This window comes from Oncorhynchus nerka, linkage group LG23 (genome assembly GCF_034236695.1).
Source record: "Oncorhynchus nerka isolate Pitt River linkage group LG23, Oner_Uvic_2.0, whole genome shotgun sequence".
In the NCBI taxonomy this organism is placed as follows: domain Eukaryota; kingdom Metazoa; phylum Chordata; class Actinopteri; order Salmoniformes; family Salmonidae; genus Oncorhynchus; species Oncorhynchus nerka.
Genome location: NC_088418.1, coordinates 20,158,084 through 20,180,487, shown reverse-complemented (window position 1 = coordinate 20,180,487; position 22,404 = coordinate 20,158,084). Strand labels below are relative to the sequence as shown.

Sequence of the window (22,404 nt, the reverse complement as noted above, 5' to 3'; positions counted from 1 at the left end):
CAACCCGTGAAGCACGGGGGTGGCAGCATCATATTGTGTGGGTACTTTGCTGCAGGAGGGACTCGTGCATTTCACAAAATAGATGGCATCATGAGGGTGGACAAGTATGTGGATATATTGAAGAGACATCTCAAGACATCAGTCAGGAAGTTAAAGCTTGGTCACAAATGGGTCTTCCAAAAGGACAATGACCCCAAGCATACTTCCAAATTTGTGGCAAAATCACTTAAGGACAACAAAGTCAAGGCATTGGAGTGGCCATCACAAAGCCCTGACCTCAATCCTATAGAACATTTGTTGGCAGAAATTAAAAAGTGTGTGCGAGCAAGGAGGCCTACAATCCTGACTCAGTTACACCAGCTCTGTCAGGAGGAATGGGCCCAAATTCACCCAATTTATTTTGGGATGCTTGTGGAAAGTTACCCAAAACATTTGACCCAAGTTAAACAATGTAAAGGCAATGCTACCAAATACTAATTGAGTGTATGTAAACTTTTGACCCACTGGGAATGAGATGAAAGAAATAAAAGATGAAAGAAATCATTATCTCTACTAATATTCTGACAATTCACATTCTTAAAATAAAGTGGTGATCCTAACTGACCTAAGACAGTTTTTACTAGGATTAAATGTCAGGAATTGTTAAAAATTGAGCTAAGGTGTATGTAAACTTCCGACTTCAACTGTATAGCGTTAACGTAGTATACCATGGTAATTTATAAACTCCAGAAAGTATCAAAGATCAGAAATTGACAGGCTAAGTGAGAAAAAAATATGCCATTGAATATGTGCTACGTAACCCAAAGGCCCTTGCACATGATGCTGATGTCAGGCTTGCACGTGAGTGTCAATAATTTTAGTCCAAGGATATGATCGAAACTTAAGTCTTCATATAAAGTAGGCCCGATGCTTCTCGGTGGTGCAGGATGAATGAATATGGTCCCGATGTGTCTGTTTACATGGTGCTAAACATCTTCGCCGGCATTTCACAGTGTTTTATGTAATCCAATGGAAGAGATTCATCAACATAACAGAAATATACTTAACCTCTTCAGTCGACCCTCTACTTTTTTGAACATTTTGTTAAAAATCGCGCAACATTTCAGCGCCCTGCTACTCATGCCAGGAATATAGTACGTTCATATGGTTAGAATGTGTGGATAGGAAACCCTCGGACGTTTTTAAAACTGGTTAAATCACGACTGTGGCTATTACATAACATGCGTTACATCGGAAAGCGCAGGAAAACCTGATCACAGAAAATGGAAATAAATATCCTTGCGCCACTTCTAGCAATTGTTAACAGTGAGCCGAATTAGATAAGACCGAGCATTCAACTCCCACAGCATCCCCATGTTGTCTAGAGTCTTGTGAATTGAATCATCATTGATTCTTGGTTGAACCGAAAGAGGGGCACGACTTACCTCCGGTCTCCGCCCAGATCATTCCGGAAGAGCTCTCTCCTGAAATTTTTTCCAAGACGACAGCTAATGATATTTACATCGCCTACGGATGATTTTTATCGCTTATTAACGTTTACTAATACCTAAAGTAGCATTACAAACGTATTTCGAAGTGTTTTGTGAAAGTTTATCGTCTACTTTTTGAATAAAAAAAAATGACGTTACGTTGTGAAATCGCTGTTTTTTTCGTTTATCACACAGTCTACATATAACGATATCTTGGCTTTATATGGCCCGATTTAATCGAAATAAAGACCCAATAGTGTTTATGGGACATCTAGGAGTGCCAACAAAGAAGATGGTGAAAGGTAATGACTGTTTTCTATTTTATTGTGCGGTTTGTGTAACGCCGAAATGCTAATTATTTTGTTTACGTCCCCTGCTGTGCTTTTCTGTTGTAATGTATTGGTGCATGCTATCAGATAATAGCTTCTCATGCTGTCGCCGAAAAGCATTTTAAAAATCGGACTTGTTGCCTGGATTCACAACGAGTGTAGCTTTAATTTGATACCCTGCATGTGTATTTTAATGAACTTTTGAGTTTTAACTAATACTATTAGCATTTAGCGTAGCACATTTGCATTTCCAGAGCTCTAGTTGGGACGCAAGCGTCCCAAGTAGAGGCAAGAGGTTAAACATGATGTCTACCGTTCAACTATCTTGCCTGTCATATAGAACCTCTCTGGGGTAGGGGGGACGCTTGCGTCCCACATGGCCAGTAGCCAGGGAAAATGCAGAGCGCCAAATTCAAATACACTTCTATAAAAATCAAACTTTCATTAAATTACACATGCAAGATAGCACATTAAAGCTACACTCGTTGTGAATCCAGCCAACATGTCAGATTTCAAAAAGGCTTTTCGGCGAAAGCATAAGATGCTATTATCTGATGATAGCACAACCGTAAACAATGAGAGTAGCATATTTCAACTCTGCAGGCGCGACACAAAACACAGAAATAAAATATAAATCATGCCTTACCTTTGACGAGCTTCTTTTGTTGGCATTCCTATATGTCCTAAAAACATCACAAATGGTCCTTTTGTTCGATTAATTCCGTCGATATATATATCCAAAATGTCCATTTATTTAAGCGCGTTTGATCCAGAAAAACACCGCTTTCACCTACGCAACGTTGCTACAAAATATCTCAAAAGTTACCTGTAAACTTTGCCAAAACATTTCAAACTACTTTTGTAATACAACTTTAGGTATTTCTAAACGTATATAATCGATCAAATTGAAGACGGGATGATCTGTGTTCAATAAAGGAGCAAAACAAACTGAAGCTACTTTTCTGGTTACGCGCCTCTATCAAAAGGTACACATGAAGTGACTCGTTCTGAGTTATGGTACTTCTTCATTACACAAAGGAAAAACCTCAACCAATTTCTACAAACTGGTGACATCCAGTGGAAGCGGTAGGAACTGCAGGAAAGTCGATTACAATTCTGGATTCTCCATGAAACCATATTGAAAAGACAGTGACTTAAAAAAAAAAAAATCATAATGGTTTGTCCTTCGGGTTTCGCCTGCTAAATAAGTTATGTTATACTCAGACATGATTCAAACAGTTTTAAAACTTCAGCATGTTTTCTATCCAATACTAATAATAATATGCCTATATTAGGATCTGGGACAGAGTAGGAGGCAGTTCAGGTTGGGCACGCTATTTATCCAAAAGTGAAAATGCTGCCCCCTACCCCAAACAGGCTAACTGATGAGCGCATACAGGCTAAAAAAAATGTTTAAAAAGAGCACATACAGGCTACAAATAATATAAGGAAACTTTGAGTGGGCTTGCTCTTCATATTATTCACTTAACTGTTATGCTAGCTACAGTCCTACAGTAACAGCTAATACATTAGCTAATGTTACTTAGCTTGCCAATAGTCAAAAATCGATTCAAATCAAACTTTATTTGTGACATGCGCCGAAAGTGTAGACCTTACTGTGAAATGCTTACTTACAAGCCCTTAACAAACAGTGCAGTTCAAGAAGAGGTAAGAAAATATTTACCAAATAAACTAAAGTAAAAAAGAAAAAAGAAAAAAAAGTAACACAATAACATAACAATAACGAGGCTATATACAGGGGATACCGGTATCGAGTCTGACGGGGGTACAGGTTATTTGAGGTCATTTGTACATGGGGTAAAAGGACTTTGCATAGATAATAAACAGCAAGTAGCTGCAGTGTACAAAACAAGGGGGGTCAATGTAATAGTCCGGTGGCCATTTGATTAATTGTTCATCAGTCTTATGGCTTGGGAGTAGAAACTGTTAAGGAGACTTTTGGTCTTAGACTTGATGCTCCGGTACCGCTTGCCGTGCGGTAGCAGAGAAAACAGTCTATGACTTGGGTGACTGGAGTCTCTGACAATTTTATGGGCTTTCCTCTTCACATAATCCGAGATGGTTTATTTCTCCTTAGTCCAGAGTCGTGGTAAAATTCACAGTGGCAACACAAGTAGGAAGAAGATTCACGTATGACAGGGATGAACACCTCGACTTGAGAGAGAGATGCAAACTCGTGTGACCATCCATTGTAAGGAAGGCTATTCCATAGGCAATGTTGAGGGACCTGAGCTGGCGTGTGACCCCGTCGTAGCCTTTTCTTTTTCCATGCAAGTTTTATTTAACCTATATTTAACTAGGCAAGTCAGTTAAGAACAAATTCTTATTTACAATGACAGCCTACCCCGGCCAAACCCTCCCCTAACCTGGACGATATTGTGCAAATTGTGCACTCCCTATGTGATCACTCCTGATCACGGCCGGTTGTGATACAGCCCGGGATCGAACCAGGGTCTATAGTGACGCCTCTAGCACTGAGATGTAGTGCCTTAGACTGCTGCGCCATTCAGATAGGTCAGGGAAGAACATGATCTCTTGGTCCCTGTGCACCACCTTGCCCATAGCCCTGGCTTTCCGCATCACTCTGACTTTGTCTCAAGGAGAGGGGTGGTTTCTCGGGCTTGTATGAGCCAGAAGCCAATGGGCTCTTTCAATGCGCAGTTGTCCGGCCCCAATGCCTCGGGAAGCCAACTGCGTCACCATTTTCCACTTTTTCATGTAGATTAACCAGTCTCAAATTAGACTACCTGTGTAGATTGTCGAGCGAGCTTAGTTTTGAAGTAAGGTCTGCCATCTGTTTTTCCAAACTTTTCGGTCGTTGTTTTGACAGTGACGACGGTATCTTCCACCATGCTAATGCGTTCCCCTGCTTCATCCAAGCGTGTGGAGTGGCTTGAAGGTCACGTTTAACCTCACTAATCCCTGTTAGAACACCTTCGAGTTTGGTGGAAAAGTCCTCCCTCATGGCAGAGATTGCTTCCAAAACCCCTTGGTTCTGCTTCTGGTTTAGGTCGTCTACATCGTTGGTAGCCATGTCGGACTCGTGGTGTGAGGAGCTTGCAGGGCTAACTGTGTTAGTAGAGCTGGCTGAATTAGCAGGGCTAACTGGCCTAGCGTCGACTACATTGTCGTTGAAAGATGTTCTTCTTGTTTTAGGAGGACTATGTTTAAGTCGATTCATCAAGGATGTAGAAACGCCTGAAATTGTCCAATAAAATTGCTGTTCGTGTTACGAGGATGTAAAAGAAGAGATGAAAAGAAGTTTAGCCGAAATTGTCAGGAGAGCACTAAAAACGAATCCGCTCAGTTCAACGCCATAACCACGCCCATTTTATTAGTATTTACAGATGGAATACAAGTTTGTTATTAAGGCACATGATAGTTCACATGGTTCCGGAAGGCATTTCTGCCAACAGCAAAAAACATTTTATAGAAAAATCTATGTTTACATTCAAATGCCTCTCCTATGAAGCAGTGATGTGCAACATACGCCTAGTTTCCTGAAACGAGTCACATCTCTCTCTCTCTCTCTCTCTCTCTCTTTATTTCTCTCTCTCTCTCTGCCCCTCTCTCTCTGCTTCTCTCTCTCTCCCCAGGCATGGCTGACAGAGATCCATGAGTACGCTCAGCAGGACGTGGTGCTAATGCTGCTGGGGAACAAGGTCAGTACATTACTATGAATTGAGAGAGAGAAAGAACGAGGTAGATATTGATGGACGGATGATGAGTGCATTACTATCAATGGAGAGAGCGCGAAAGGAGGTAGATATATGCGTCTCTGCAGAAAATAAAGGAGAGGATGCTGTTAGTGTGAGTAGATGATGAAACAGAGAATAGATGAAAGGAGAGAATGTTTTCAGGAGATGTTTGTGATCTCTTACAGGCTGATGCAACACACGAGAGAGTGGTGAAGAGAGAGGAAGGAGAGAAACTGGCCAAGGTGCGCTGTTAGGAAAGAAAATACACAACTCAATCACACAGTATTGACCATTTTGATGTCTAGGTTTCGATCTATTTTAGTCTGCATAGACGGGTGACAGTCCGGGTGTGTCTTGATCACTCTACTTATTTATTCATAGGTGCACCTTCTGTTGTTATTGTTCGGAGTCTTTTTTTTCTCTCTTCTTTTTTTTATACCCAATTTCATGGTATTCAATTGGTAGTTACAGTCTTGTCTCAATGCTGCAACTCCCGTACGGACTCGGGAGAGGCGAAGGTCAAGAGCCATGCGTCCTCCAAAACACAACCCAACCAAGCCGCACTGCTTCTTGACATAATGTTCACTTAACCCGGATGCCAGCCGCACCAATGTGTCGGAGGAAACACTGTACACTCGACGACTGTGTCAGTGTGCACTGTGCTCGGCCCACCACAGAAGTCGCTCGTATGAGATGGGACATGGACTTCCCTGCCGGCCAAACCCTCCTATAACCCGGACAACGCTGGGCCAATTCTGCACCACCCCATTGGTCTCCCGGTCACGGTCGGCTGCGACAGAGCCTGGACTCTAACCCAGAATATCTAGTGGCACAGCTAGCACTGCAATGCAGTGCCTTAGACCACTGCGCCACTCGGGAGGCCTTGTTTGGAGTCTTTGAAGTGAGTTCGCAAAGTGTATTTTTCACATCGGTACGCTCTGAGTTCATAGGCTTGTAACAGTAAATTACTGTGCATGGCTGTAAGGGAGACGGATGTCAGATACCCTTGTTATTGTCAGACTGTGTAATAATAACGTTTAAAAAATCCCTACAAAACTCTCTCGCACACACACACAGTAAAACTCCTCTGTCACGCACTCACACAGGCACACATCAGGGTTTCTGTTAGGAAAATGTGGCGCCGGACAAGGTGACCGGGAAGATTTTAATTTACCGGCCATTTAAGAAATTTACTGGACCCATGTGCATTGAGTGCATAACACATTAGCGGGTCCATCCACAGTGTTCAGAATGACAAAAATCACATTTAGATTATGATAATGCATCTCACCAGAACATGTAACTCATGTAATGAGGCAGCCAATAAACTGTCATTTTCAAACATTTACCAAAATGAAATTTGCAGGAAAACAGTGTTCTGAACAGCACACCTGGGAAAACACCATTCTAAACAGCACACCTGGGAAAACACCATTCTAAACAGCACACCCGGGAAAACACCATTCTAAACAGCACACCTGGGAAAACACCATTCTAAACAGCACACCCGGGAAAACACCATTCTAAACAGCACACCTGGGAAAACACCATTCTAAACAGCGTACCTGGGAAAACACCATTCTAAACAGCGGACCTGGGAAAACACCATTCTAAACAGCGGACCTGGGAAAACACCATTCTAAACAGCGGACCTGGGAAAACACCATTCTAAACAGCGTACCTGGGAAAACACCATTCTAAACAGCGGACCTGGGAAAACACCATTCTAAACAGCGTACCTGGGAAAACACCATTCTAAACAGCGTACCTGGAAAACACCATTCTAAACAGCGTACCTGGGAAAACACCATTCTAAACAGCGGACCTGGGAAAACACCATTCTAAACAGCGGACCTGGGAAAACACCATTCTAAACAGCGGACCTGGGAAAACACCATTCTAAACAGCGGACCTGGGAAAACACCATTCTAAACAGCGGACCTAGGAAAACACCATTCTAAACAGCGGACCTAGGAAAACACCATTCTAAACAGAGGACCTAGGAAAACACCATTCTAAACAGAGGACCTAGGAAAACACCATTCTAAACAGAGGACCTGGGAAAACACCATTCTAAACAGCGGACCTAGGAAAACACCATTCTAAACAGCGGACCTAGGAAAACACCATTCTAAACAGCGGACCTAGGAAAACACCATTCTAAACAGAGGACCTAGGAAAACACCATTTTAAACAGCGGACCTAGGAAAACACCATTCTAAACAGCGGACCTAGGAAAACACCATTCTAAACAGAGGACCTAGGAAAACACCATTCTAAACAGAGGACCTAGGAAAACACCATTCTAAACAGCGGACCTAGGAAACCACCATTCTAAACAGAGGACCTAGGAAAACACCATTCTAAACAGCGGACCTAGGAAAACACCATTCTAAACACCATTCTAAACAGCGGACCTAGGAAAACACCATTCTAAACAGCGGACCTAGGAAAACACCATTCTAAACAGCGGACCTAGGAAAACACCATTCTAAACAGCGGACCTAGGAAAACACCATTCTAAACAGTGGACCTAGGAAAACACCATATGAAAACAAATTAAAGAGGAGAGAAATGGCATAGCGATGGGTCCAATAGGAAAGTAAATGTATATAACCAGGTAGGCTAGTTGAGAACAAGTTCTCATTTACAACTGCGACCTGGCCAAGATAAAGCAAAGCAGTGCGACACATACAACAACACAGAGTTACACATGGAATAAACAAACATACAGTCAGTAGAAAAAGTCTATATACAGTGAGTGCAAATGAGGGAGTTAAGGCAATAAACAGGCCATGGTGGAGAAATAATTACAATATAGCAATTAAACACTGGAATGGTAGAATGTGCAGAAGATGAATGTGCAAGTAGAGATACTAGGGTGCAAAGGAGCAAGATAAATAAATAAATACAGTATGGGGATGAGGCAGATAGATGGGCTGTTTACAGATGGGCTATGTACGGGTGCTGTGATCGGTGAGCTGCTCTGTGAGGGAGATATGAGTCTCCAGCTTCAGTGATTTTTGCAGTTTGTTCCAGTCATTTTTAAAATTTATTTTACCTTTATTTAACTAGGCAAGTGAGTTAAGAACAAATTCTTATTTTCAATGACGGCCTAGGAACAGTGGGTTAAATGCCTGTTCAGGGGCAGAACGGCAGATTTGTACCTTTGTACCTTGTCAGCTCAGGGATTTGAACTTGCAACCTTCCAGTTACTATTCCAACGCTCTAACCACTAGGCTACCCTGCAAGGAAAGGCTACCAAATGAGGAATTGGCTTTGGGGGTGACCAGTAAAATATACCTGCTAGAGCACGTGCTATGAGTGGGTGCTGCTATGGTGACCAGTGAGCTGAGATAAGGCAGGGCTTTACCTAGCAGAGACTTGTAGATAACCTGTAGCCAGTGTGTTTTGCGATGAGTATGAAGCGAGGGCCAACCAACGAGAGCGTACAGGTCGCAGTGGTGGGTAGTATATGGGACTTTGGTGACAAAATGGATTGCACTGTGATAGACTGCATCCAATTTGATGAGTAGAGTGTTGGAGGATATTTTATAAATGACATCGCCGAAGTCGAGGATCGGTAGGATGGTCAGTTTTACGAGGGTATGTTTGGCAGCATGAGTGAAGGATGCTATGTTGCGATATAGGAAGCAGATTCTAGATTTAATTTTGGATTGGAGATGCTTAATGTGAGTCTGGAAGGAGAGTTTACAGTCTAAACAGACACCTAGGTATTTGTAGTTGTCCACGTATTCTAAGTCAGAGCCGTCCAGAGTAGTGATGCTGGACATTCATTGTTTCCTTGCGTGAGTTGTTTGATTTTAGATTTGAATCAATCCCCCATTACATATGTCACCAGAAGTAAATGTACTGTTAATCCCTGTAATTTAGTTACATACATTTCTATTAATGCATTTATTAATTACAGTAATTTACCGTTCTCATTCTTGGAGTGGAAACGTATAGATATTTACACTACCAGTCAAAAGTTTGGACACACCTACTCATTCCAGGCTTTTTCTTAATTTGTACTATTTTCTACATTGTAGAATAGTGAATGACATCAAAACTATTAAATAACACATATAGAATCATGAAGTAACCAAAAAAGTGTTAAAAAAATAAAAAAATATATAAAAAAAATTGAGATTCTTCAAAGTAGCCACCCTTTGCCTCGATGACAGCTTTGCACACTCTTGGCGTTCTCTCAACCAGCTTCATGAGGTAGTCACCTGGAATGCATTTCAATTAGCAGACGTGCCTTGTTAAAAGTTAATTGTGGAATTTATTTCCTCCTTAATGCATTTGAGTCAATCAGTTGTGTTGTGACAAGGTAGGCGTGTGTATACAGAATATAGCCCTATTTGGTAAAATACCAAGTCCATATTAATGCAAGAACAGCTCAAATAAGCAAAGAGAAATTACAGTCCATCATTACTTTAAGACATGAAGGTCTGTCAATGCGTAAAATTTCATGAACTTTGAAAACTTCTTCAAGGACTGTCGCAAATACCATCAAGCGCTATGATGAAAGTGGCTCTCATGAGGACCGCCACAGGAATGAAATACCCAGAGTTACCTCTGCTGCAGAGGACAAGTTCATTAGAGTTAACAGCATCTCAGATTGCAGCCCAAATAAATGCTTCACAGAGTTCAAGTAACGGACACATCTCAACATCAACTGTTCAGAGGAGACTAATAATAAATAGACCACTAATAAAGGACACCAATAATTAGAAGAGACTTCCTTGGGCCAAGAAACACAAGCATTAACATCTGCTAACCATGTGTATGTGACAAATAAAATATGATTTGATTTGAAGCAATGGACATTAGATCGGTGGAAATCTGTCCTTTGGATTTTTGGTTCCAACCGCTGTGACTTTGTGAGATACAGAGTAGGTGAACGGAGGATCTCCGCACGTGTTGTTCCCACCGTGAAGCATGGAGGAGGAGGTGTGATGGTGGGAAGGTGCTTTGCTGGTGACACTGTCAGTGATTTATTTAGAATTCAAGGCACACTTAACCAGCATGGCTACCACAGCATTCTGCAGCGATACGCCATCCCATCTGGTTTGCACTTAGTGGGACTTTCATATGTTTTTCAACAGGACAATGACCCAACACACCTCCAGACTGTGTAAGGGCTATTTGACCAAGAAGGAGAGTGATGGAGTGCTGCATCAGATGACCTGGCCTCCCCAATCACCCAACCTCAACCCAATTGAGATCGTTTTTGATGAGTTGGACCGCAGAGTGAAGGAAAAGCAGCCAACAACTGTTTGAAAGCCAACAACTGGTGAAGCTGGTTGAGAGAATGCCAAGAGTGTGCAAAGCTGTCATCAAGGCAAAGGGAGGCTACTTTGAAGAATCTAACACTTTTTTTTGTTACTACATGATTGCATTTGTGTTATTTCATAGTTTTGATGTCTTCACTATTATTTTACAATGTAGAAAATAGTCAAAATAAAGAAAAACCCTTGAATCAGCAGGTGTGTCCAAACTTTTGACTGGTACTATATGTTCGTAAATATTAAAAAGTACCATAGTGATTGAGTGTCCATATAGCTATACCATAATATTTGCTTTGCCTCCAAGTAAACCTCCAATTGTTCTGCACTGTTCCACCCGCTAAACCCATCCCCACCATCCCAAATTGGGTTGTCATTCTAGTGACCGGCAGACCACCCCGTTCTCCCGGATCCCAGGGCCCGAGAGACTGGGACTCATACTTCGAAAAGAGCACACAGTGCCACCCACAGAACAGCCGATCAACCGCCAAAATCATTTCCAATGCCCTCACCTCGTTTTGTATCATATATAGTTCTAAAAAAATACATTTACATATTTAAAAAATGTGCATATCTTAATTTCCACAATTCACAAATAATATGTGTAATAATGTAGGCAGTTAATATGAAGGATTGTTACCTATACCCCGGATTGCCATTACAAAGAGTACATTTTTGGCAAGCAGTTACTATTTTAGCAAACAATTATTGTGATTCATCCTATAGTGTCCCTAACATCATTACCCCATAGCATCAGATGTGGGACACACGCACACACACACACACACACACACACACACAAGGTTCTCATTAGCAGCTTTGAGAAATTCCTTGTATATTATCCTCACCCATCAGGGGGCTTTGGCTTTGTAGGACCAACCCTGGCAGGCAGGCTCAGAGTGGAAACATTGTTTGCAGAGTTCACAACCTGCTGCACTTGTAATGAAAATTATGCAAATTAACCTATAGAACGATATTTCCATGCAATGGGATTTTGTTTGGGGGGGGGGGGGGGGTCAGCAACAGTTTTATTTATCGGCTTTTCACAATATTGCATTCACACAAAACACACACAAACACACCAGGTACTTAATACCCTAAAACTTGGTGGACTCTCACTCTACCCTGTGCAGGAGTTTGCTGTGCCCTTCATGGAGACCAGTGCTAAATCTGGCCTGAACGTGGAGCTGGCATTTACAGCTGTGGCCAGGTGAGTAGGATGTTTACCACTGCTGTGTTCTCTAGAGATGACATGTCAATCAATGCCTTTTGTTTTGTCATACATGTGATTTCGAAATAAACACAGAATCAAAAATAAACCTATGCAGTAATAAATATGCTGAAACGAGATTGAATCTCCCCGTCCTTTTCTTCTTTCTTTCTTGCTTTCTCTGCCCTTTGTTTTTCTCTTTTCTCTCAGGGAGCTGAAGCACAGGTCACTGAAGGAGCCTGATGAACCAACGTTTCAGCTTGAAGATTATGTCAACAAGGAGATGAAGAGTGCTGGTTGCTGCCGCACATAAACCTGTTCTTTCTCTGTGTGTGTGTGTGTGTGGCTGTGGCCTATTTGCTATGAGTCTGTCTCGCGTGTGTGTATATGTCTACCTGTGTATAAAGTGTGTGTCGCTGTTTCCCTTTCCCCATGTGCGTGTGTGTGATACGTTTTTAACAGTGGTGGTTGTGTATGTATGTGTATGGTGTACGAGTGAATTCATAATGCGCCATCTTCTGCCCCCTACTGTATGATAAAAGGATGACACTTTCAGTGCATCGGTACAGTAAGAATCACAGCCTATTAGTCTTATCAAACTCATTCAGTAAAGACCACCAAAGTAGACATCAGACAGCAACCTGTCAAAGTTCACCCACTAGATGAAGGCGGAGCATTTCATGTTACAGTACCTCTGTGTCATCTTACACATTCTCTGAGGATTTCTCTTCCTGGTGATATTTTGTGTACTCATCCAAGTCCCCCCCCACCCAACTGCAGAACTCTCCTGACCCACCTCTTCCTGCAGCTGTGAATGTATCTAAACTGTCCCCATTTGTACCCCTTCGCTCTATCCTCGTTTGGATCCATCGTTCATGATCCATTGGAGTCCTTTTGTGCAATATTACTAAGAAAGTATGTGGTGTATATATTTGAAATGAAATGTATAATCTAGAGCTTTATAGTTTGCATTACTTATACATGGTTGTCCTGTTGAGGCCAAATGGAACACGGTGTCAAGTGATGTAGAAAGTCAAGAGATTGTCAAGTAGCAGAACAAGACACTGTGGGCTGTTTATACAATTCAAAATGTGCATTGAAGCAAGATAATATCAATATAGATCTTTGTAATCTATAACACTCTATGGGAAGGGTTTGTTCAAATGTTTAAATGTTGTTTATGTGTTTCTGTACAGGGTGTCCAACATCATGTTGTTGATATTCTGGAGGCAAAACATCTGTCCTGTATTTGAATACAGTATTGTTCAGTATACCTACCTTGACTTTATTTCAGAAATGCTACAATTGTAACTCTATCAATCTTTTCCGAACCATGGTATTTTGAAGAGATGCACTCCGCAAATCTGACCTTCGTATCGATTTACAACACTTTTTAATTCAGTGGATTCATCATTCTGGACGTATAAAGAGAAATGTATGTAATTGCCTAATGTAAATTATATCGAGTTTCATACTGTATTTTGTTCCTGTTTAACTGAAGTACTATGATGCTCAATGAAAGAATATTGCTGGAATATTGAGTAATGTACAGAGGACAGCAAATGGTTCAATGTTTTGATTATAGAAAAGAGTGTCCCTACTGTACTTCTATAATCCACTCAGACACAGTAAGCACATTTTTTCCTATGTAACTTCAGTACTCACAATAAAGTTTAAGATGCACAGTAGTGAATGATATGATCTCGATTTCTTCAGATCTGAGTCCAATCCCTGCGTGAGTCCACAGCACCGCCATCTGGTCACGTTAGGTCAGTTCAAGTCAAGTCTAAGAACGTCCTTTCCATTATCAAGCGAGCGCTAAAGACACACACTCAAATGGTTGTCAAGGACGGCAGTCCATTTATGCTGCTCTTTATACCGTATTGAGTTGAAATGAAATGATGTTCACCTTTAAAAAACAGATGCCCAGGAAAACTATAACTGCTGCTTCTTTCTCAGTTATCTTTTAACAGTCACATTTTCATTCAAGTTTCAGGTTTAAATGTCACGAGCACACGTACAGAGAAATGCCTTTCTTGGAAGCTCTAAGCCCAACAATGTAGTACTAAAAATAACAAGGTAGAACAAAAACACGTGATATCTTACAGAAGCATAGTCAAAGACCTTTCTGTAAGATAAGAATTTGAAGAAGTTGAGATGAATCTGAAATAAAACCTCCTGTGTCCTTCCGGTGTGTGTGTGTGTGTGTGTGGGGGGGGGGGGGGGGGGGGTTCCTGTCAACATTGATACTGGGACAATTATAGTCTCTGTCTACTGTCTCAGCTGTCACATTGAGCTGCATTTCCTGTAGCTGTGTCTTCAGGTTCATCTGAGGCAAATCTGCATCTATATACCGTCGGAAGTTCAGACAGTCTTAGTTGCTCTTTGATCTTATCCATTTATTCCAATCCATTCAAACATTCACATACTCTTAAACAGTTAAGATTACAATGTTTGTTCTCTGCAGTAGCTGTAGATGCATTTGCTGTGATGAAACAGGTAGCCATGAACAGCTTGTCAGAGGTTTATTGTATGTTAATAATTCCCTGCACCTGTCAGGCAACATTGCCACTTTGAGGATCCCAAACTGCACCACCTCTAGTGGTTCTATTCATGATGACCCAAGTTTCTATAGTCTTCAAGATGTTGTCTTGACTTCCCGTCGTCTGAAGACCATAGGTAGAGGCGTGTTTTGAAGGTTTTAAAAACATTTCATCTCTTAGCATACCTCTAAATGATGTATTGCAGATGCAACTACTGCAGTCGGGTGTCAGCCAAGTGGAATCATTTGAATTCTGTCAGGAGCATGTTGATTCTATCAGCTCTCAACTTCTTATGTTTCATTGACGACGGACCATATCAACTTCTCAATGTCTGCTATTCAAAAATGTTCAACAAATATTTATTGATCTGAGTTTTATCCATGGCTTGAGGAATCTCCGGAGTTTGTCTGTTTCTTTGGACAGTACTAGAGTCACATCCCCTTTGTAAAACTCAACACAGTCCTATCTTGTGGTTAAAGGCATTCTCATGGATGTACAATAATATTCTTAGCATACATCATAGCCAATTCTGTTGCATGAAAAACCTGGAAGAACTGGATTTGAAATACTGTGCCTTTATAGGTTTTAATATCTGAAATCCAATAATTACATGTATTTGATCTGTGCTGCTTTGAGTACCTCAATCTGGAGGTGAATCCACTGGTGAACAGTGAGGCATTATCTTTTGCTCACCTTAGTTCAAAACAGAATATGCCTGTTGGAGACCTGATGTTCCCTCCAGAATCCAAGATTGAGCTCAATCTGACGTGTGTACTTGGCAGCATACCTCGGGGACTGACATAGCTCTACATCAGCCCTGGCATGAGGCCCATGACTCTCATTATTGGGGGCAATGGTGGCCCGAACCCAGGCTTGGGCCTGCATACGGAAGGGACAGTCTCTTTTCAGGACAGTGAGAAGCATTTCCAAGAGGCTGTCGTTGAACATAGTGGATCCTGTGCGGGTCAGTCTTTGCTGGGAGCTACTTTTAAGTTCCTTCAATGCTTCAAGCTTGAATCGAATCCCTCAGATTTATTTGTGGATCTAACCAGTCTGAATACACTTGTGCACCTGAGGGATTTGCAATTTAACAGGAGTAGATCTCAATCAGCAGACTGGTTTTGAGATCATGTTTCACAACTGCAGGATCGACTACTTGGAAAAGGACCTTAGAGTAATAGATAGAATTACGTTTTGTTATTAACAGTGAACTTATGATAATGGAAGAATTCCCTTGGCCCCTGAAAAGGTATCTGCTCATACAATAGCTTATTTTACAATGCAGTTGTGACAATGCTTGGTTTCATAACTGGGCAAAACGGAATCAATAAGTTAATGTCATGTTTTGGTACTGTACCTTTTGAGGGATTACGTTGCAAATACGCCCACATGCATTGTTCTGTGAACGCAGGATTCATTTAGTTTGTCTACACCTCTCTTGGTCTCCTGCGGACGCAGGATTCATTTGGTTTGTCTACACCTCTCTGGGCCTCCTGCGGACACAGGATTCATTTAGTTTGTCTACACTTCTCTGGGCCTCCTGCGGACACAGGATTAATTTAGTTTGTCTACACCTCTCTTGGCCCCCTGCGGACGCAGGATTCATTTTGTTTGTCTACACCTCTCTGGGCCTCCAGCTCTTCATGCTGGTGGTTCTGCTACATCACCTGGCTGGCCACTATCATCTGGCTCTGTTCCACATCCCTCACGGCTGGTTGGAGGAGGTCGTGTTTTGGAACAACAAGGGACAGTACCGGTACCATGCCCTACAGCGGGAAAGACAAACGCTGGGAGGTGTAGGAGGACCTGCCCAAGCTCGAACAAGGAGGTCCCCCTTTCCTGCGCTTGTGTCTGCACAGCAGAGACTTCCAGTTGGGGAAGGACATTGTGGACAATATCACAGAGAGTCTCTACAGTAGCTGCCGGACCATCTCGTTGGTCAGCAGCCACTACCTCCTCAGAAACTGGTGCTCTTTAGAGATGAAGCTGGCCACTAACCGGCTGCGAGTGGAGCACAGGGAGATCCTCATCCTGGTCTTCTTGGAGGCCATCCCTCCTCGCCAGCTGTCCGCACACCTGGAGTGGCCAGACTGGTGAAGATCAGGTCCCACCTGGACTGGCCAGAAGAGCTAGAACAATACCCAGCATTTTGGGACCGATTTGGGGCTACACTGGTGCCAAAAGACAGCCATTGACATGGTTACGTCTCAAAACTCAGGATCAACTTTTATGAATGGATTGTAGTGAAATATATCCTGTGTCTCCTGTACAAAAAGACAAAAAGAGACAAAGAGGACTGCCAAGCTCATAGAATGTTGTCATCCTTACTCAAAATCATTATTGTGTATGTTACCTTATTTGTTGTACCTTATGTTCTGTAGATTATGTCTGCTTCAAATGTCTCTAACTATATACTTTGAGATGAGCTTCCAGTGGGGATTGTTTTTTGTTGGTAACACTTTCAACTGCCCTTTTGACATAGGAATGACAGTGTACAAGTGCATCATGATGCGTCTTCAGCTGTGCATCTCACCTTCCTGTAGCTTCTCTCCATAATCTGCAGTGATCTGAAGACGCGGGTATGTGTGGTGATTCCAAGAGTCAGCCAATTTAGACTATTGAGATACACTCATATCAAATCAAATCAAATGTTATTGGTCACATACGCGTGTTTAGCAGATGTTATTGCGAGTGTTGTGAAATGCTTGTGATTCTAGCTCCTAGAGTGCAGTAGTATCTAACAAGTAATATCTAACAATTTCACAATAATACATACAATACACACAAATCTAAGTGAAGGAATGGAATTAAGAATATATAAATATTTGGATGAGCAATGTCAGAGCGGCATAGACTGAGATACAGCAGAACAGAATACAATACAGTATATACATATGAGATGAGTAATGCAAAATATGTAAACATTATTAAAGTGACTAGTATTCCATTATTAAAGTGGTCAGTGATTTCAAGTCTATGTATATTGGGCAGCAGCCTCTAATGTGCTAGTGAATGCGTATTTAACAGTCTGGTGGCCTTGAGATAGATGTTGTTTTTCAGTCTCTCGGTCTCAGCGTTGATGCACCTGTACTGACCTAGCCTTCTGGATGGTAGCGGTGTGAACAGGCAGTGACTCGGGTGGTTGTTGTCCTTGATTATCTTTTTGGCCTTCCTGTGACATCGTGCTGTAGGTGTCCTGGAGGACAGGTAGTGTTGAATGCTGAGCTATAGTCAATGAACTGCATTATTACTTACGTATTCCTCTTGTCCAGATGGGATAGGGCAGTGGGCAGTGCGAGGTCGATTGCACCGTCTGTGGATCTATTGGGGCGGTAAGCAAATTGAAGTGGGACTCTAGGGTGTCCGATAAGGTAGAGGTGATCCTTGAATAGTCTTCCAAAGCACTTCATGTTGATAGAAGTAAGTGCTACGGGGCGATAGTCATTTAGTTCAGTTACCTTTGCTTTCTTGGGTACAGGAACAATGGTGGCCATCATGTGGGGACAACAGACTGGGATAGGGAGAGATTGAATATGTCTGTAAACACTCCAGCCAGCTGGTCTGCGCATGCTCTGAGGACGCGGCTAGGGATGCCGTCTCGGCCGGCAGCCTTGCGAGAGTTAACACGATAAAATGTCTTACATCAGCCACGAAGAAGGGGAGCCCACAGTCCTTGGTAGCTGGCCGTGTCCGTGGCACGGTTTTATCCTCAAAGCGACGAAAGAAGGTGTTTAGCTTGTCCGAAAGCAAGAAGTCGGTACAGAGCCAAAACAACACTCTTAAACTAGTGTTAGATCGCTAAAGTTCTATATCTTAGATGACTTAGACTAGCTCTCATGCCCTGTAAGTGTACTCCTGCAATATAAAAAGGAAGCACAGAGTTCAGCGGTGTAACGACTGTGTAATACATATATACTAACTGATTATTAATTACCCCTGTCACCTCTGCTTTTGGTTCTCAGACAATGTCATTTTCAATTGTATTAAAGCTACAACATGATTCATTTGATGTCAACACAGAGCAAAGATCATCTCTCTTTAGTGACCTTGTGTGTCTCTGATCCAGCATTGGGTGTCGTCTCTCAAATGAACAGTTGAGGGCAGGCTTGTACCATAGTTTCTCATGGGAAACCATTTCCACCACAACAGGGTGGCTTCCACGCTCACTGATGTTTTGAGGGAAATACAGTGAGCTCAAACTATTGGGACATCGTCCCCCCATTTTAGGAGAGTTTTGGGACGAATTCACTTTTGTGTATTAAGGTAGTAAAATGTATTTGGTCCCATATTCATAGTACGCAATGACTACATCAAGCTTGTGACTCTACAAACTTGTTAGATGCATTTGCTGTTTGTTTTGCTTATGTTTCAGATTATTTTGTGCCCAATGGAAATGAATGGTAAATAATGTATTACTTTTATTGTAAATAAGAACAGAATATGTTTCTTAACACTTTAACCTCTCTGCGCACCGAACCCGTTAGCGGGATGAAATTCGACAACATACGGTGATCGCTACATAAATAGTAATATTAAAATGAAAATACAAGTGTCTCACATGTTTCGAAAGCCTAGAATCTTGCTTATCCAACTGCGTTGTCAGATTTAAAAAAGGATTTACTGCGAAAGAATACGATGCGATTATCTGAGGATAGAGCCCCATAAAAAACAACTATTTCAACCAGCACAGGCGTAACAAAATCACAAACTGCAATAAAATAAATGGTTTACCTTTGACGATCTTCCTCTGTTTGCAATCCCAATGCTCATTGTTACACAATGAATGGTCTTTTGTTTGATCAAATCTATTTTTATAGCCTAACACGAAACATTTTGTGAACCGCTTGTGTCGTGAATTCCGTCTCATTCCATTTTCGACGACACATTCAATGTAAATACACAGTCTTTTCCAGTCATGTTTGGTTTCATTGCAATCAACTGGTTTGTTTGTAACACAACTAAACTTGATGGGTCATTTCGCGGGACGTATTGACTGAAAGAAACCGATTTGAAGACAACAAGTATTGACATCATTGTGCAGCAATGATATGACCGCTGTTTCGTTGATTGACTGTATTTTAACCCAATGACCACTGATCTTCTTGAAATCTAGCTGGGTAGATAGCCAATGAGCTGAGATAAACGACAATATGTCATGTTTATGTGTTGTTTAATACCGGAAGGAGCCAAGCATGTTACGCACAGCGTTGTTTTGGTAAAGAGCATCTTCAGCTGTTTATATATCAATCAGTATGGCGACTAAGTCAGGGAAAGCTAAATCTAAGTCTAGATATACAGATGTACACACAATTTTAGAAGAAATTGATCGGGAAAGTGAGACAGAGATTGTTGGAGGATGATTCATTTAGTGATTCCCAAATGGAGGACTTTTTTTTTAAACAGAGAGGACATCGTTTTGGACTGGTAAGTTCTTCTCATGCTAATGCCGTTGTTTGAAATTAATAATATAAAATATTATTTGTGCTTTTTTTTGTTTTTTTGTAGCAATCTATAAAAATGTAATGTAATGAAATGTGAGATGCGTGTGTCTGCCGCCCCACCCCACCCCACCCCCCATGAAATAGCCTATTTGAGGCTGTTGAGGGGAGGGCAGGCCCACAACAATGGCCAAAGTTAAATGGAGACAGTAGATACAGCTGGTCTTTTGTAATATAATAAAGACAGTAGATCTAGCTGGTCTGTCATAATATAACAGAGACAGTAGATCTAGCTGAAATGTCACAATATAAAACAGTGACAATGACTCCGAATGGGAGCCCCCAGTGCCAAGATGTCCATCCCCCACTGAATCTGGTTCATCCAGATCCTGCCACAAGTGGTGTTCATCTGCCCAAATGTATTTCTGCAGGCATGGATGTGCCTCAGGGCCAAAAGGGCACAGCATGGAGGCGTCACTGTGTTCTTTGCAAAATGAAGTCCCCATCACCTTCACCACATGCTTGGTGACCCTCTGCTTTGCAGCAGAAAGAGACTGCTATAGCACCTGGAATCAGCAGCACAATATTGTGTAGAGGACTGAGGGTCTTCCAAATATTGAAAGTGTTATTTTGTAAATGTTTTTTCTCCCCCCCAATTTTTTTTTTTGTGGGGGTGGGTGTTAGAATATCATTTTGGTATTTTGTATATAGTTATTCCATTCAAAATGTATAACTTCACCAATTTGGCCACTTGGGTACATTTGGGCTACTTGTGTGGGACACCTGGGAAACTTCATGATAAATGTCACTCATTTTGGAAGTTATCATTCTGAAACGTTGCACACGTACGGTTGCCCTCTTGTGTTTTTCACTGGAATTGTCCCCATCATCCTATCTGAATGTTTGTTTTGTCTTGTTCATTTTAAAGATGATGATGATGATGATTCAACAATAAAAATGAAAAAATGTTGGTTTTTTCATTGTATTATCTAAACCAGATCTATTGTGTTTATATTCTCCTACACTCAATTCACATTTACACACACTTCAGAGTGTTTTCTTTCAAATGAAATCAATAATATGCATATCCTTGGTTCTGAGCCTGAGCTACAGGCAGTTAGATTTGGGTATGTCTTCAGGCGGAATTTGAAAAAAGTAGGGGGGTAGCTGTAAGAGTTAACCTTCATGTGGATGCTACCATGATTACGGATAATCCTGAATGAATCATGAATAATGATGAGTGAGAATGTTACAGAAGCACAAATATCAAAATGCTAACCTCCCCTGTTATTGTAATGGTGAGAGATTTGCATGTCTTGGTGGTATGATATTTGTGCATCTGTAACTTTCTCACTCATCATTATTCATGATTCATTCAGGATTATCCATAATCATTGTAGAATCCACATGAATGTAGAAGTGTTTTTGACTCCAAAATGACACAATACATTATTTACTATTAATTTCCATTGGGCACAAAATAATCTGAAACACAACCAAAACAAACAGCAAATGCATCCAACAAGTTTGTAGAGTCACAAGCTTGATGTAGTCATTGCGTGCTAGGAATATGGGACCAAATATTTAATTTCTTACTACTTTAATGGACATAAGTGGGACTATGTGGAAAATAGGGGGACTATGTGGAAAAAGTGCAGTAAAACACCCTCAAATTAAAGCTGACAGTCTGCACTTTAACCTCATAGTATCATTTAAAATCCAAAGTGCTGGAGTACAGAGCCAAAACAACAACAAATGTGGCACTGTCCCAATACTTTTGGTGCACACTGTAGATAGACAGAGAGGGAACGCAGAGCTAGAGAGATACATGAGGATGGAAAAAATAAAGATCCTTTTTCTGTCCCAGCTTTATGTTTGTCTCTGCATGATATCTCTAACCGAAGCCGAAGTACATGTTGTGGCCTTGTGGCTTGTCTTTGTTTTGGCTAATATTTGTGTGTGTGTGTGTGTGCGTGAGAGTGAGAGTGTGTGTGTGTGTGTGTGCGTGAGCATGCATATATGTGTGTGTGTGTATAGGACAAGCAGGACATCTGTTGCATGGCTTGCTCTCCATATCATCAGCTGTATTAGAGGGCGTTATGACCCCAATGACTAGAGCGGCTTCACCCTTCACCAAGCTGCTCATTGCTCTTCACTGTAGTTAAGTAGCAACACTCTCACACCAGCCCTGATGTATGGTCTCCAAGTAATCCATGACATCCCTCAATGTTGTGTGTGTGTGTGTGTGTGTGTGTGTGTGTGTGTGTGTGTGTGTGTGTGTGTGTGTGTGTGTGTGTGTGTACCAGACTAAATGAAATAGTATTGAACATATCAAACGTGGTTTCCATGTGTTTGATACCATTCCATTTACTCCATTCCAGCCATTATTATGAGCCGTCCTC

The 22,404-nt window shown here is 41.6% G+C and overlaps 1 protein-coding gene and 1 pseudogene across 2 annotated transcripts in view; both read left to right on the top strand.

The window, feature by feature from the left end:
- Window positions 1–13,709, top strand: part of LOC115106425 (ras-related protein Rab-26-like) — a 118,427-nt gene extending 104,718 nt beyond the window's left edge. For both annotated transcript variants that reach the window (XM_029629143.2, XM_029629144.2), the window contains 4 exons: window positions 5,416–5,481; window positions 5,703–5,759; window positions 11,945–12,021; window positions 12,232–13,709. In XM_029629143.2, the coding sequence (XP_029485003.1) occupies window positions 5,416–5,481; window positions 5,703–5,759; window positions 11,945–12,021; window positions 12,232–12,334 (303 nt within the window). In that variant the 3' untranslated portion in view covers window positions 12,335–13,709. The remainder of the gene's footprint in view (window positions 1–5,415; window positions 5,482–5,702; window positions 5,760–11,944; window positions 12,022–12,231) is intronic.
- A 1,686-nt stretch (window positions 13,710–15,395) lies between these two features.
- On the top strand, window positions 15,396–16,759 carry LOC115107187 (toll-like receptor 13; annotated as a pseudogene).
- The last annotated feature ends 5,645 nt before the right edge of the window (window positions 16,760–22,404 follow it).